Here is a 16,603-nt window from a genome sequence, read left to right as displayed (position 1 = left end):
TTTTTTTTTTTTTTTTCCATTTTACAGAGGCATAAAATGCATCCATCATAAAATGCAATTTCCATTTATTGATCATTACTAATAATAATGATAGTGGGCTTGTCACATAAGCGAGAAGCACTGGTATCTCCAAGGCTTTTTAACAGACATCTTTGAACAAGTAAAATTGGAAGTAGGTATATAAGTGTGCAAAAAAAATATTGATTTTTTTTAACTGAGAATCTCAAAATGTGTCTGATTAAAACTGAATGCTTAAGAAAGTTCCAGCAGAGCACAGAACTTAAGCAGGTATGTGTGTATTTAATTTTGTATATGGGAGTAGCTCCCAGTGGCTTAAAGTTCAGAGTATGCTGAGGGTGAATTGTGGTGAATCAGAAGGGTAATAACACTCCCAGTGATGCGAGTGCTGACTTTGAAAATCAACATAATTATTCCCATGTAACCTTGGGATGGGACAGTTATAAAGATCCCAATTTTAAACCTTCCTAAAGGAATCTAATTAGATTTTAGAGAAAATAAATAATGATGCAAAGAATGAATAAAGGGTTCTCATTTTGTGCTTTCTTTACTATGCATTTATGACTTCAACTTATTACATTACAGCTCCATAATTTTTTCAAGCCACTTACTAAAGCAGTAACACTATTTTTAATTATTATAGGTTTGAAAAAGCTCCATATACTCTGATGCCTCTGAAAACATCTGCATGGTGATCTGACCTATGTCATTAACTTGCAATCCTGCTCTTTTAAGCAATTCATATGAACTTTCTTGAGTGTCCCTGTGTAGACAAGACCTTATTAAAAAAATAAACTATGGAGAAATTTAGCTCTAGAGTAACACAGGCATATTTGTTGCATAGCATGAATATATGAATATTTGAAAAATGTCCTGTCTTCCCTTTATAAAAAGTTAATGATCTCAAGTAATTGCTTACTCAAGGTAAAAATCTTTAGCAAAAACAAATTTAAGAGTGCTTCATTATCTGAGGCCTGAGGAATATCTACAGAGCATCAGTTGCAGAGGGTGTATTGTAATGCTTCATTAATGTTGAGATTATAGCTTTCTTTGAATTTGGAATCTTCCTACTTTAGGCCCTAAAATTTCAAGTGAATGTGAGTTAACTACACTGATGGGTCTACTTCAGTAAGGAAATATATGCACGTTTGAGTTTGGGGACCTCAATTTTCCAAATGGTTATGACTGCATCACATTTTATACACTAAATAGTCCCCCTTGAGAAGTTACTTACAAAGGAAAGTTCAGTGAATACCTACACAGTATCAAAATCAGAGTTTTACTTTGTAGCTAGGCACAATTCAGCAGCTTTTAAATTTGTATGCATTTTGCAAAAGAAACGTGCCAAAGATTTACAGAGAAATGTAGAATACTTTTATCTACTTGTATTTACTTACATATGTATTGATATATATTTATGTAATTGTGTATGTGTCTGCATGTATATGTCCATTTATATATATGTATATGTAAAACACTTGTACACGTATGTTTTCTGACTATTCAAAATAGAAATACCCATGCATCAAGAATATCCAGAAAGATTAAAATCTGGACTTGAATACAGGTGACAGATTTCTGAAACAAAATAAGTATTTTATGTTTTAACATATATTTTAAATAAATCCATACTTCAGCATAATGAGTTGTAACTGTGGAAGGGAGGCACTGGAATACCTCCACACTATTTCAGTATTCTTTGATTTTACTAACGTCCTGTATTTTCTTTCCAGTTCCAAACCTCAGAAAGTCAGTTAGCATAACAACCTGAAACTTAGATCAAACAGCCATTTGGTTTTTTCCAAAGCTATCACTCAAATATTAATTTGTCCTTTAGATAGCTGTCCTTAAAACATTAGTTAGCAGAGATTTCCTAAGAGATTTTTCTTTCAAGCATGTAACATTCCATTGGCAGTCTACAATACTTTAAAATAAAGCCCTTGGGAGTTTTGCTGCCTAGATCTAACCCTGCAAACTATGGCATGCTTGAATATATATCCTAAATATGCAAACATTTGGCTTGGGGGTTTGCAAAATTAGTGACAAATTTTGCAGATACGTATAATGTATTATACCTCTACTAATTCCAAATACTATAATGCTAACCCAAACTATCCTCGGCTTATTTACAGGTTTCTTGACACTTAGAAACAGTCATCTTTGATATTTTAAATTTATAGCACTTTCTTCCTAATCTCAAGCCAAGTTTTATTAAGAGAATTTATATCTTTTCAAAGTCAGGTTAAACAGCCTTAATTAAAAGTCTTCCTTAATTGCATTTGAGACAGATTAATAATTAGATGCCTTTCACGTAGAAGTTAATGCTTTTCTAGTATAACAAACTGAGAACAAATACCTCATTTTGCAATAGACATTCCACTTGACCTCTATATTTCATAATAACTGAAACGAGGTTTCGTCTGGAAATCAGAAAAAAGAGAACATCATCAAATTAATAACAATTGGATGAAGAGAACAGGTTTGCTTTTTTTTCCCCCCTACATTCTATAAATCGGGAATAGTTTAACTGACAATGATTTTATGTTGGTATTAAATAAGGACAAGTGCTTACATAGTTGTCATGTAACTGAGCCTGGATCTCCATGGTTTTTTGGTAGTCATTTGCCACAAAGCATAGATGTAAAAATCTTCTACTTATACTTGGAGGACATACATTTCCCAAGTGAAAGAACTCCAGTGATTTACTATTTCAGTGTCTATTGAACTCCAAATCCCGTTTATTTTACTCTTTAAGGTTAAGCAAGTGCTTACATATTACCTTGAAGAAGGATGGACTTAAGTACATGCTACAATGCCTTCTTTCTCAATCACTTCATAGACTAAAGCTGCAGAGAATCAGGCAAACCATCTGCAAAACCTCTGGAAAAGCTCTATGTTTCAAAAGTCCATACTAAGTCACAAGTATAAAACTGCATATTATAAAAGGGGACGCCATTGCTACATAATTCATTAAACTTTATTTGCTTACAGTTCTCAAATGCATACAGTGCTCAAACTGTTTCAGCAACTGCCTTTTCCATAGTATTACCTAAGCTGTGAATTTGTTTTACTTCAGTAGATAGACATATACCACTCTCTAGTCCCATGCCTTTTCATGCTACGGAAGTTACCACAGAGTTTGTACAGGCAGATCGCTGTGCCTTAGGCAAAGCTTCGCTAAATTAATTGGGATTATGAACAGAAGTATATACTTCTCTACACTGAACTCCAGGACTGATGTTTCAGCTGTAAATCTCACCATTTTAGAGCCACAGGCTCCAAGTGCTATCCCCAACAGATGACCAGAATCCAAGTTTTGCTTTTAAGAAGCATTTGTGTAGTTTTCTTGTGTTTCAAGCACAGTGAAATTCTAGCTGTCATTTATTTGTCAGCTGGGAAAACACAAAAAAGGTGCCTATGAGACCAAGGTTACGGTTGTTACACACAGGAATATAATTTCCTTTTCCTTTGACAGCCTCCTCTGTAGGGTCAAATCTTCAGGAAAGGGTATGGAAACCTTAATTACCACTTCCACACCCTGCCTGGCCTACTGATTGGTAAAATGGACACCTTATTGCCGTGGTGGTCCTCAGTGGTAGTTAGGGTTTGCATGTGCTTTTACGAAAAAGTGGAAACTTCATAGTATATTATTTCTTCAGTGTTTGTTTACCCTATCATTTTATCCTTGACTTTTTTTCCCCTCTTATATTTCTCACTGACCCTTTGAATTAAGGTTCTCTCTCTTTAGAAGGCTTAGAAGGAATTCCTCCCCCCTCACCACCACCCCCAAGCAGTCTGATAACTGAAAGTCACAGAAGTATTTTGATTGCTTCAGAGCAAACGGACTATTGTTCATAGAGGAATTGTGTGTGTCTTAGTTGGGCTAACTGAGCAATCAGAGATTAGGGTTGCAACTACGGTCCAAAGCACAAGTTTCATGGTACGCGGTTAGACTTTCATCATATACATTGTATGGCAAGAGAAGGAAAGACAGTCATTGCACTAAAATCATCGTACAGAACAGAGAAAGGTGGCCTTCCCTGTGCTAAAACCAGAGCACATTTCCCCGTAGATGCCTACTATTTGCCTACTCCTACAGATGGTTTTGCCTTTACAGCTTTTTATTTCCAATCTGCACTTCCCTTATCTAGCCAGGCAGTTTGTGTGTTGAGTAGCTGTCTGGCAATTCCTTCTGTAATCCTGTTAAATCATAGCTAACACAAGTTGTCACTCTGCTTTGACCAAGTCTTCAGGCATAACATCTTTTTCATAGCATTACCCTGCTCAAAAGTAGTTCTGGGCATATGAGCTTGCTTTGTTGCCTTGATGCATACAGGTAAGCATGTTCATTAGCATGCCTGGCCTAAATGCAGGTTTCAGAATAATTTCATAAATTATAATACTAGTTCAAAATATTAGCATATTTTCTATCAGTTTATTCTATCCTAGAGAATTTTCTGTATAAAGTAGCCATGATTTTACATAATTAATAGGAAACAAATCCAGCAACTTGTAACAGTGATCGAAATACCTCTACTAATGCTATCCTGAATCTCTGGCTGCTAGATAACTAATAAATAATACCCATATGTTATCTCACAGACATACATCATACTTTTACATCTTTGATAGCTGTGTATAAACATGGCAAAGCTGACCAAACCATGAGCATTCAGTATTCCTTTGACACCGAGGCAATTTCTGGATCTTTTAGCAAGGCAATATAGTACAATAACTTTGAAAAGAAAAGAAAAGTACAAACAACTTGAGAGTCAGTCTTAGATCCCAGCTGGTCGATATGGGAGGAAGACAACAAGTATATAGCATATACTTCCAGCATTCATTTTTCAGTTACCTGGCAGCAGCACCTACTGTGGAGCAATGCTATGTTTCCTTTCTAAAATGCTGTTTATCACCATGCTGCCTACCTAAGCAGTGCCTAACTGCATGGATCAGACTAGCCATCATGTTAGAGTTACTGGCACCTCAGTGTCAGAGATTATGGGCCAGCAGACTGCAGCTCTTCTGATGTACTCATTGATTTACATTGTGTTTGGTTTTCAAGCTATGAAAATCAGTGCATGAAGCGATGCAGAGGCTGACGGTTTTATTTGTTCACATTTGCTTGTGAGAGCAAATCTGATTATTACAGAGGTAAGGTTCCAGTTCATTCTTTTTAATTCATCTCAAGCCAGTCCAAACAGTTCTTTTTCCTCCTCTTCTAGATTTAAGCAGAGTAAGCATCTCAGTCAACAGATTCTCTAAAATACAAATGTTTGTATGCTACAATCAGAAATGTAACTACAGTACCAGCAGACAACCCTGAGAATTATTTTATTTAGCTAATCTGAATACTTACAGCTGTGAAGACACAGCAATATGGGAAAGTAATCTGCTGGCCTTCCTAGGTGCCATGCAGATTTGCACAGCCTGTGTTGAGCCCATTCTACTGCACCTCCATTCCACTGCATTCATCTACTCCTTCTCCATAACAGCCCTAGCTAGACATAAAATCAAGGAATTATAACATGTTGCAAACATATATCCCAGTGCAGAATAAGCACAAAGATGTTGTTTCATGTTATGCTAGAAACAGCTTTTTTGACCAAATGTGATATTATTGACTGGCCTACTCACAAGAAAATACCAGGGTGGTGCTGCTTACAAGAATAAGGGCTTTTCTGCACTGTATGGCATGAAGTCTAGTTGGAGGCTGCTAGGTGTATCCCAGGGGTCAGTTCTGGGTCCAGTACTATTTAACATCTTCCTTAATGATCTGGATGGTTGGGTAGAGTATACCCTCAGCAAGTTTGCTGATGACACAGAACTGGGACACACCAAATGGTCATACTACCATCCAGAGGGATGTTGACAGGCTGGAGAAATGGGCTGACAGGAACCTTGTGAAGTTCAGCAAAAGGAAGTGCAAAGTCCTGCATCTGGAGAGGACTAACCCCATGCACCTGTACATGCTGGGGGCTGACTGTCCGGAAAGTAGCCTTGCAGAAAAGGACCTGTCAGTCCTTGTTGACAGGAAACTGAACGTGAACCAACAATGTGCCCTTGCAGCAAAAAACACTAAAGGTGGCTAAAAGTGTCCTGGGCTGCATCAGGAGTAGTGTTAACAGCAGGTTGAAGGAGGTGATCTTTTCCCTCTTACTCAGCGCTGGTGAGGCCACACTGGGCGTACTGTGTCCGGTTCTGGGCTCCTCAGCACAAGAGAGATATGGATGTACCAAAGCGCCATAGAGCTGGGACTGTTTAGTCTAGAGAAGAGAAAGCTCAGGGGGGATCTTCTTGATGTATATAAACACCTGAAGGGAGAGTGCAAAGACGATGGAGACAGGCTCTTTTCAGTGATACCAGGTGCCAGGACAAGAGGCAATGGGCACAAACTGACCACACAGGAAGTTCCAAGGTGACTGAGCGCTGGCACAAGTTGCCCAGAGAGGTTATGGCGTCTCTCTCCTTGGAGACATTCAGAAACCATCTGGACACAGTCCTGGGTAAGCCAGGCTGTGTCCAGACATTACTTAATTAGGTCTTATAAAAAGAAATACTCTTGTCTGTTTTGAATCTGCTACTTTTGCTTCATATTCCCTTTATCCTGCATTGGAAGATACAGTAAACGATCCTTTTCTGCAGACATTCTCTGTACTCCTCAATTTCATAGACTTGTCATCTATAAAATACCCATCTTCTATTATCTCTTCATCAGGATGAAGAATATTGTTACTTATTTGTTTCTCATATGGAAGGCATCTCATTCCTCTGAGCATCCTTGCTGCCCTCCGTTTCACTTTTTCAAGTTCTATTACATCATATTTGAAATGGGCGAAGCAGATCTGCTGGCCGTATTCAAGATAAATGAACACCCTACACTGATACTCTGGCATAATATTGTTTTTCAGTTTTTCATTTCTTTCATGATAATTCTCAACATTTGTTTTATCTTTTTTGCAGCTGCTGTGGCAAGCTGACATTCAGAACTATTTATTATAACACCAAGAACTCACTCCTGGTGGTAAAAGTCAACTCAGAGCCTATGATTTCATATGTGAATTTAAGACTGTTTCCTCCCATCTACACTTATCTTCCCAAAATTTCATCTGCCACTTTATCACACACTCAACTCAGCATCATAAAAATCCTTCTGCAAATCATCACAGACATCTCCTGTGCATATTATGGACAGCAAACTTTTGTCACTTGGCTACTACCCCTTTTTTTTCTCAGATAAGTTAGAAATGCAATTGATAGCACAGGGCCTGACCACAGATCTTTCTGGGTCATCACTGCTGGAAAACATTTTTTCCTACCCGTCAAGCAGGAAACAGTGATCAAATACAGTTCAAGCTTTTACTTTTTCAATATTTACTGAACTTGCGGTTCAAGAAAGAAAGTATTTATTGCCTATGCTATCAGCTATTCATTGCCCTACAGTATCAGAGGAAATTTGATGGACCATAGCTGATTTGCAGCTCAACATCTTTTATCACATATCTCCTCTGAAGACTCTCTTTGCAGTGGAAAAGGCCACATGCCTTACATCACAAGAAATAAAACAGTCAATAAGCAGTGTGTGTATAGACTGTATGATTGGTTTGATCTCTTTATACCAAGGACCAGAATGGAAATTTGGGCCATGCTCCTAGGAAACCAGATGGGTCCTCAGTAAGCACCAGATATTCACCTTGAACAAGTCACTAACTCTCTGTTTCCCTCCATCTGCTAAATGACAGGTGTGGCATTTACCGTTCTTGGCAAAGTACTTTATAACACATTGATGAAAAACATTACAAAAAGTGTTAACAGCTTCTTTATCTAAGTGCATGAAATGGAACATAATGAAAGTTGAATGAGGAATCTATCTCATTTAGTGCTTGCCCATGGTAGGTTAGCTTTAGAGTCATATGTGTTCTGAGTGCCAAGTTAAAAACTCATCATAGCTGGCCTCCATTAAAAAAAAAAAAAAAAACCAAAACATAACTCAACTGTGAAAACACAGGCATAACAAAAAGCAAATCTATTATTTTTACAACATTAACTCTTAAAAATTCTCTAAGAGCAACACATACATGAAAATTATGAGTCCTTCAATTCTGGGAATCTTTGGGAAACATGAAAGCTCTAATGAAACCTTCCGTCACATGAAAGGGGGAGAACAGGGAAAAATCGCACAGATCTATAAATGATTATTGATTTTACTAAGCAATCAATAAGGTCTGAAAATAAGTGTCTAAAACAATGAACTAATTTTCTTTCTCTTTGGTATCATTCCTGTCCTCAGTAAGTCTCGGAATTGTCCTTTGGGGCCAGGAGGCTCACTACAAATATGAACAACTACACACAGAAGTACTGTTAAATACCAGTGTTCTTACAGAGTCAGTCTCCAGGCACAAGTGTCTTCTAACAGCTGATCCACACCGAACCGTCTTTGGTCATCCTCATGCTGTGGAAGAGAAGCATATAGTGAGAGATACTATTCTGATAGGAAGAATGTATGTGGGGGAGATTTGCTTGATATTTTCAGCATGTTCTTTTAGGAACTCTCCTTTCAGAGTGTTCAGGATGTTTCAGTCTGAAATTTCATTTGGTGAATCTCTCTCAAGTTACACTGGGTTGTACTATACAGGAGGCCAAACCAGATTGTCACAGTAGTTCTTTCTAGCTACATGTAGATTAAGACTACGGTCAGGCCTCAGTAAACCCCGCTCTGCTTTCTTGTTACTGACAGCAGAAGGCACCCTTTTGCCAAGGCAACATACACTAGTCATGAAGCAGAAAACAGTTTGCATCCACAACCTCTCTGCTACTTCCTTTTCTGAGAAAACAGAATGGAGAACATCTGTAGCATCCTTTGCAACCCCTCTAAAGGGACTTCTTGCAGTGAAGAGTCACAGAGATGATCAAGGCACTAAAGCATTTTCTTTGTATGAGGAGAGGCTGAGCTGGGACTGGTCAGTCTGAAGAAGGGAAAGCTCAGGAGGAATCTTAACCAATGCGCACAAATATCTGATGGGGAATAATGAAGACAAGGGAGTCAGACTCTTTTCAGTAGTGCTTGCTGACAGGACAAGAGGCAAGGGGCAGAAATTAAAACACATGAAATTCCACCTTAACACAAGAAAAAAAAATATTGCGAAGGTAGTCAAACACAGGAAGAGGTTGCCCTGAAAGGTTGTGGAGTAGGTTTGAATATCTGCTGAGATATTAAAAGCTTGACCAGACACAGTCCTGGACAAGCTGCTCCAGCTGACTGTGCTTGAGCAGGGGGATTGGACTAGATGATCCCTTGAGGATCCTTCCAGCCTAAACAATTATGTGATTTTGCCTTATTTAGCACATTCTGCTGACCAAACCTGTTCCCATTCAGATATAGTCCTTTCTCCAGCCCTATGGATTTGTTGTCTTTGATGCCTTAACTCCTCCCACCCCATGGAGGCAGCTCAGCCTATGCTAGGCATGTACTGTCAGCTTGTAGGCACCACCAGGTCCTGAAATTCTGCCATTTTTCTGACTCATGGTTGAGCCCATATCTCTATAATTCATATACAAAAGTTACTGAGGGGCTTGTGAGAAGCATGACCCCAGATTCCCTGGTCAAGGATTACAAAGGGAATGATACTTACAAACAGGTTTAACCCTGGGAGTGGTGGGACGATGAGAAAGAAAAGAATTAAATAAGAAAACAGAAGCAGGAGAGCAGCACAGCACATTGGAATCTAGTGGTGATGGATGAGCTTCTGTTTCCATAGTGGCTAGGACAGCTGCCAGACATTATTTTTCTTAGTATCTCTAGAAATACAAATGATGGCTGGGATGGGCACAGTGGAGGCAAGCAGGATACAGCCCATTTATTTACCTGTGTACTGATCTAAAAATATTTGTTTTCCCAAAGGTGAAGCAGAGGACAGAAATTATATCTGGCCAAGAATACAGAAGAATCTGAAAGGTTACCCCATTTTAGGCTGGACTAAACTAATGAAACTTTCAAGTTCTTTGTGAAGGGAAGAAAAAATGGTTTAACCTTTAAGCAAAACATTTCAGAAAGAAAAAAAAAATATCCTTTGTTCATCTTTTACTGTTATAACTTTCATACAATAAACAAAATTTTTTAAAAAAGAGAACAGCATAATCCAACAGTGATGAAATAGGATTCATGACTTTTTTTCTCCCTCTTAAATAGAATTTGAAAGAAAATGTGTATTTTCTAAAGAAAAAACCTAGTCTTTTACTTGTTTGGCTAAAAAATCCTTCTCCTAATATATTTTGAATGCTGGCAAATTCAAATACTGAATGCTTGTTCAGAATAAGGTGACCACAGTAGCAATTTTTTCTCGTTAGTTGAAGTAAATTAGTGGTCTAAAGCTAACATTCCTGAGCAACTTGTCTCTCTCCTATGGTTGTATTCAGTTTAAATATGTTAATTGACATTAGATCACTATATGGAGATTTAGCAATAGCACCATTTAAGGAGCAGGAACTTGCTGAGCTAGAAACATTACAGATGTTGTGTAAAGAATTCCCATCTGGAGCACTACTATCTCTTTTATCACATAGTGACAATAAGCAAAAGATGAATTAGATGAATTAAATGGAAGGGGATGAAGGTAAGAAAAACATTCTCAAGCATTAAGCCTTGAATATATGTGGCTTAGACCTAAACACTAAGCTCCACTTTATCCGGGCATTTGATCTTACACAAACACCTGTGTTGCTTATCTCAGTGTATTGACACGAGAGCGTTAAATGTTATTACAGAGGTGAAGATAGGGTAAGTATTTAGGGGTTAGGGGATGCATTTGAGAGTAGATGGTATTTTCTCAGGTAATTTCAGAATCTGCCTCTGAACCTCACCAAGTTGCTCCTACAAAAATGTTTACAAGACATACAAAAATAGCTTATGAATGACAATTTCCTGAGTGCAGCAGTAATTGTGCTACATGTGGCTCTGACCTAATAACTGCTGGGTTTGCTCATAATTCAGGTCTTCTGCCCATACCATAACCTGAGGCTTGGAGCACCTGACCTCTGGAAAGCTATCATGCTGCTTCAAGGCATGCTAGAGGACTGGTATAACATCTCAAGCCTTGAGAATATTTCGTAGTGCTACCATAACCAGAAGCATGCCTTCCAGGAAGGAAATAGCACCAAGCACTCCATAGCTGCTTGCTATAATATCATTATTTGAATTTGCTACTTCTAGCCAATCACATCCATCTTGACTCTCAGTAGATCGCATCCTTTTGTTTTTTATTATTATTTTTAAAGTCACATTACCCTCCAGCTGAGTATTGTACATGTTCTGCAAAATCCACCCTGCATTTTTATGATGTCACTGCGTGCTTAGCTGTCACACTGCCACCTCTGGAGACCTTACAAAGAGCAGAGCACATCTGACCTGAGCAACCACAGGGACAAGGCTTGAGCTACAGAACAAGACTGATAAATGACAAAATTCCTCCTTGATCTCATGCACTGACAGGACTAGAGGACAGGGAGAGATGAACTCGGAAACAGTGTGACACAGACTGAAGGAAGGAGCCCTGAAGCTTAGAGAGAAATTAGATATGTGTGACTGATAGGAACCCAGAAGCTTAAGGGGATCTGAGGGACTAGGGCAAAAGTTGGATGTATATGAATTATTTAGCACCTGAATACATATGGGTGATGATTATATAGAAGGGCTGTCAAGATATGAATATGTTTCTGTGACACTAGTTAAATTACAAGCTTAGTGGAGATTTCTATAAAATAACACATTCCAAAGTTCAAAATCTGGAAGGATCCTATAGATCACACGTCAAATTTTCCCCATGAGTGAGTGCAGATTAACTCACCAAAATAAACAGTAGCTGCATATGTACATAACTGTGTGAGACATCTGAAGAATCTTAAAAGTCTCAAAGTTTGTACCTTTTTTTTTTTAAAAAAAAAAAAAAAGGCACACTATTTTCACATCTTTTTATAAGAATTCTGAGGGAAGGAAATTTATTTTCCATAAACTGCTTCTAAGTCTGTGACTTTCAAGTACATTTTACAACCAAAGCTGCAAGTTTCAGAGAACAGCAACAACAAAATTGACTAAGCTGTGTAGACTACCTCGGATCCTTGAATTCAGTGTGGCTGGAGGTTTCAGTAGACCCAGACAGATCTACAGAACTGGGTCCAGAGTGAAAGGAAACACTGCAGCTTTCAATGCACCAGTCTGTGTCCCCTCTGTTAGGCTTCTTCTGGTCCTGACAGACTTGCTGGTGCTCCTGCCCAAGAGCAGAACCTCCCCTTTCCGATACGACTGCTCGGCCACAAGCATGCCCTGGAGCTGGAGGAAAACTCTGGATCTATGACTTACGCCAGCTCAAGTGTTGCTCATGTTCTTTGCTATTATTAGCAATCTGAAGTTACTTCATGGCCTGAAGCTTTCAGAGCTACGTCAGTTACCGTAAAGGGGGTGATCAATAATTCACTTGAAGATATCTTAAAGTGTTACCCTTCACAGTTAAACCCTATTATAGGCTATTAATTATAGTTCCACAAATTCTTTGAGACAATAAATATTTTCTAATGGCCTGAACACTGCTAATTTGTCTTCCAAGCTTGTTAGTTACCTGCCTGAAAGACTATTTTTGTTTGTTTGTAACCATTCTACCTAGTAATTGTAACAATTTCCAAAATGTGAAACGCCAAGAGATGCTCAGTCTCTGCTCCTGGCCTCTAACTGTGTGTTGCAGTACATTAAACCTCATTCAGACCTGTCAAACTGCAACAGAGTTGAAGACTACTTTGAGGATATTAATAGAACATGAAGCATTTGACAGTAGCACAATTTCAAGCGATACTTAAACACAAGAAAAGGCTCCCTTCCATTTGAGGTACTACACAATCCCTCTAGAAAGTCACGAACATTTAAATAATGGAAAAAAACCCCACCTTGTTATCATGATGGATCACTGACTTTTCTCATTTGTGATTTATGCTCAGACTGTTAACACTTAGCTCATTATGTCTGGTAAAATATTAAGACCATTAACACTGGTATATATGAAAATAAAGACGTTTTTGAGCTTTCAGGAAATACTGCTTTCTGTCTGCTTTAGTCCAAAAATCCCTTTCTGGAAGCAAGTGAGGTGCTTGTTAGAAACCCATAAGTGTTCTTTGCTGCTTCTCCACTGCGAAGATTCACACCTTGCCCAGATAATCAGTGCGTGGGGACAACTCTGAACAAATGGGTCTCTTGGGTAGGCAGAGCACTCCCTGGTATCTGGATATCTGGATAAAGGTTTCTGTCCACTGTGTATTTCTTCCTAAACACCACCCAGCCATTAGGAATTTGACAATTCCGACCCACTACAACTTGTAGAGTTTGTGCTTAAGAGTTGCCTCTTAAAGAACACCTAGGTTAAAATACAGAGTGGGACAGGTGTGTAGTCAAAACAAATCTAGCAGTCATTATTCAGTATTATTGTAACTCACGTACATTGGGCCACCATGTGGCAAGAGGAATATTGGATTTTCTCCACATTCATTGTCATTCTCAAGACTTCAGTGTGTGGAGAAAAACCTGCAAAGTGCAGAATTCCCACTCCTGTCACCAGAAGCTCTTTGTCTGGCTAGACAGTATAAAACTGAGCTTCAAATGTTTCTGTATTATGATATTAAGTTACATTCTCTGCATAAGCTTTATTTGGAAGTTTAGTAGGAATCTAGCACATTGAAAATTTGGGTCTTAAAAGATTTTTGTCCAAGAGTGTTAGGGCTGATAAATCTTATGTTTCAGAAAACCAAAATCAAATTAAAGGTCACCCACCACCTGAAAGACCTGTGATTCCATGTAAAGCCCCAGGCCACATTTTTTGTTTGTAACTGCTCAGCTCAAGACAATTTCCTCTTTCATAACAGAATGTCAGCTTCACACAAAAGGAAAGGAAGCAAGTATTTACCTTAAAAAAATATGTTTTTCAGCTGAATTCACAAAAGAATTGTGAACATGTAGTTATTGGCCACAGTTCATAAGCTGTCTTTTTTTTAAAAAAAAACCCAACTAGTTGCACATTACTTGTAAGTATCCACTTATACTGGTTATTAAGCATAATAATAAAATACTAGTAATTTACATGTACAGACAGATATTTTTAACTATGCATCCCGATTTCAACAGTGTTATGTAAGGTAAGCAAGAATCATGAAGGCAGTCTCCAGATGGCATTGGTATAGAATTTTACTTCCTTAGGACACAAACAAGTTTTAAAGCTTCAGAAGAGACTCCTGAACATATCATTAGGTTCCAAAGCGATATTTTTGAAGATCTATAATAACAGTAGATCTGTACACAGCAAATAAGTCATTTGCCCTATATTTCAGTTATTCTATTTGAAGAAAGAATAACTTGTAGACAATCAATCATTGGCTTGGAAGTTTGAAGAGGAGATTGTCAGGAAGTTGTTTAAGGCTTCCTCTTTTTAGTATATGCATGTAAAAAATACCTTCACCACATGGTATATGTGTATAAGTAGTAAAATGCATTTGTATCAAACTTCTAATTCATGTCACTGATTTCTCACGCCAGAAAATGTTGGAAACCTCCAACTGCCCAGCAGAAGGGTCAATAATATATCATTCCATTTAAAAGACAGAGATGCTGACCTAAAAAAGGTGTATAATTTTTCCACCATTACACATACTTACATGCGTCCAAAGTTTTAGCTAATCACCAACACTCCACTTTTCTCAAGCCCTTCTTTGGCAGCGCTATATGGAAAAATTGGGTTTTCTATCTCCTAACACAGGATGTCTTGTCACAGATCTAACATCAGAAAGGACTATGATGACCATCTAATCTCTGTTTACATCAGGCAATGGAAATCACATGGTGATTCCTGCCTGGATCTCCATAACTTGCAGTTAAATGACAACAAGGTACCACAGATACTTTCCCAAGACAAAACTCATTCCAGTGGTCACTGGATGTGTTCTTGCTTCTGTAATAGGGGGATGGGATGACAAAGGACACATGAGATGGACAGTTGCTTACCCCCTTCTGAAGGCATATTCAAACAACAACTTATTTTCTCTAGACTGAGAGCAAGCAGTTGGAAATTCATTCATCTGGATCATTTTTGGAGAAGTGACCTGGTGATTAAAGCTTCCATGTTTCATAATTTACTTTCTTTTGGATGATGCTACACCAAAGAAGAATCAATGTTTTTTTAAAAAATAAATAATTAAGTGAATAATATTGGCAGTGAAGAATGCCAACAATTTAAGCCAGGATTGTACATACCAGCAGTAAATTATTCTGCTTTTATCTATAAACTGGTTAAAATGTTAAAAATATATATATATTTGGCCTCATTATAGTCCTTCTTTAATGCTTCAGGTAACATACTATATTGAACTTGATGCTTCACATGGTGACACATAACAGAATGAAAAAAAGCCTCTACCCTTTTTTGTTAGAAATCTGCCATCTGACCCATATATTGACAGGCTGATAGCATACCCATGCAAAGCAGGTAATTGGTACTATCTGTGAACAGAGTCAACACAATGACAGTAAACACTGCCCAGAACAAAGCTTCTGCTGTACTGCAAATTTTGGGTTGGAAGTTATTTGAGGTGGTCCACTGGGAATAAAAATCACATTTAGTAGTGTAGGAAGGTGTCATTAAAGCTCAGTAATCCCCTGCAAGGTTGCTTAAACTCAAATAATCTGAAGAGGAATCTCCCTGGATTTAAGATGATGATAAAACAATATTTTCTCTAAGGACTACATGTCCTTACAGACAACATTTCTGCATGCCTATGAACAAACACATACACACACGCACACAGAGTATGCATCCCACATGCACAAACACACCAAATGCGATTCTGGCTTTTATCAGCCTACCCCGGTTTTCAGTGATAATGACAAGAATCCAGATCTAATTCATTTTACATGGTACTTTGAGTGGTTTTGCCCTTGTTATATTTCAAAACATAGAAAGACCAATCAAAAACAAGAATCCTCTGACGACCTGAAATAAATAGCATTAAATTCTGTCAAAAGTGTTTTTTTTTCTAAAAAGGTAACCTTTGGTCTTTTTTAGTTGTATGTTCTCTACAGTAACTCACTCGATGTAAGTACAGGAGCAAAGCAGAGACGTTCCCCAGTACATTTCAACTAGAGTTCAGCAATAATATATGCATTCTCGGAAAAGCAAATAAACTGTCTTTGATTATTACTGTAGATTACTACATAAAAGGATTGGTGGAATTTTATTCCTTCAGGGATGCTTGAAAGAAAGGGGAGGAAAAAAAGACGACATACCGTTCGAGCCAAATTTTGCTTCAAATTACTAGCGTTGTGTAGTCGAAGCTGAATGCAGGTGGTTGCCTTGCGAAGACTTTCATGGCTGCCCAAAGTATGATTACTGCAGTTTGGGGGAAGAAAAAAAAAAAGTTATCTCTGCTTTCCACGTACTTTTTTTTTTTCTTCTCTCCTTCTCCTAAAAGCACCAGTGAACTAAATTCTAAGTACAAAGCAGACTGAATAATATAAAACCTGTACTTGGCACTTACTTCCACGAAAACTGATGGGAAT

General features: G+C 38.0%; 1 protein-coding gene across 1 annotated transcript in view; it reads right to left on the bottom strand.

The window, feature by feature from the left end:
* Positions 1-16,603, bottom strand: part of PIK3C2G (phosphatidylinositol-4-phosphate 3-kinase catalytic subunit type 2 gamma) — a 199,628-nt gene that overhangs the window by 163,197 nt on the left and 19,828 nt on the right. The window contains exons 5-7 of the mRNA XM_009648693.1: positions 16,331-16,433; positions 8,400-8,470; positions 2,375-2,438 (exon numbers count right to left, since the gene is read on the bottom strand). Of these exons, the coding sequence (XP_009646988.1) occupies positions 2,375-2,438; positions 8,400-8,470; positions 16,331-16,433 (238 nt within the window). The remainder of the gene's footprint in view (positions 1-2,374; positions 2,439-8,399; positions 8,471-16,330; positions 16,434-16,603) is intronic.

This window comes from Egretta garzetta, unplaced genomic scaffold (genome assembly GCF_000687185.1).
Source record: "Egretta garzetta isolate BGI_Z169 unplaced genomic scaffold, ASM68718v1 scaffold81, whole genome shotgun sequence".
Classification (NCBI taxonomy): Eukaryota; Metazoa; Chordata; class Aves; order Pelecaniformes; family Ardeidae; genus Egretta; species Egretta garzetta.
This window is presented reverse-complemented; position numbering and strand designations above follow the sequence as displayed.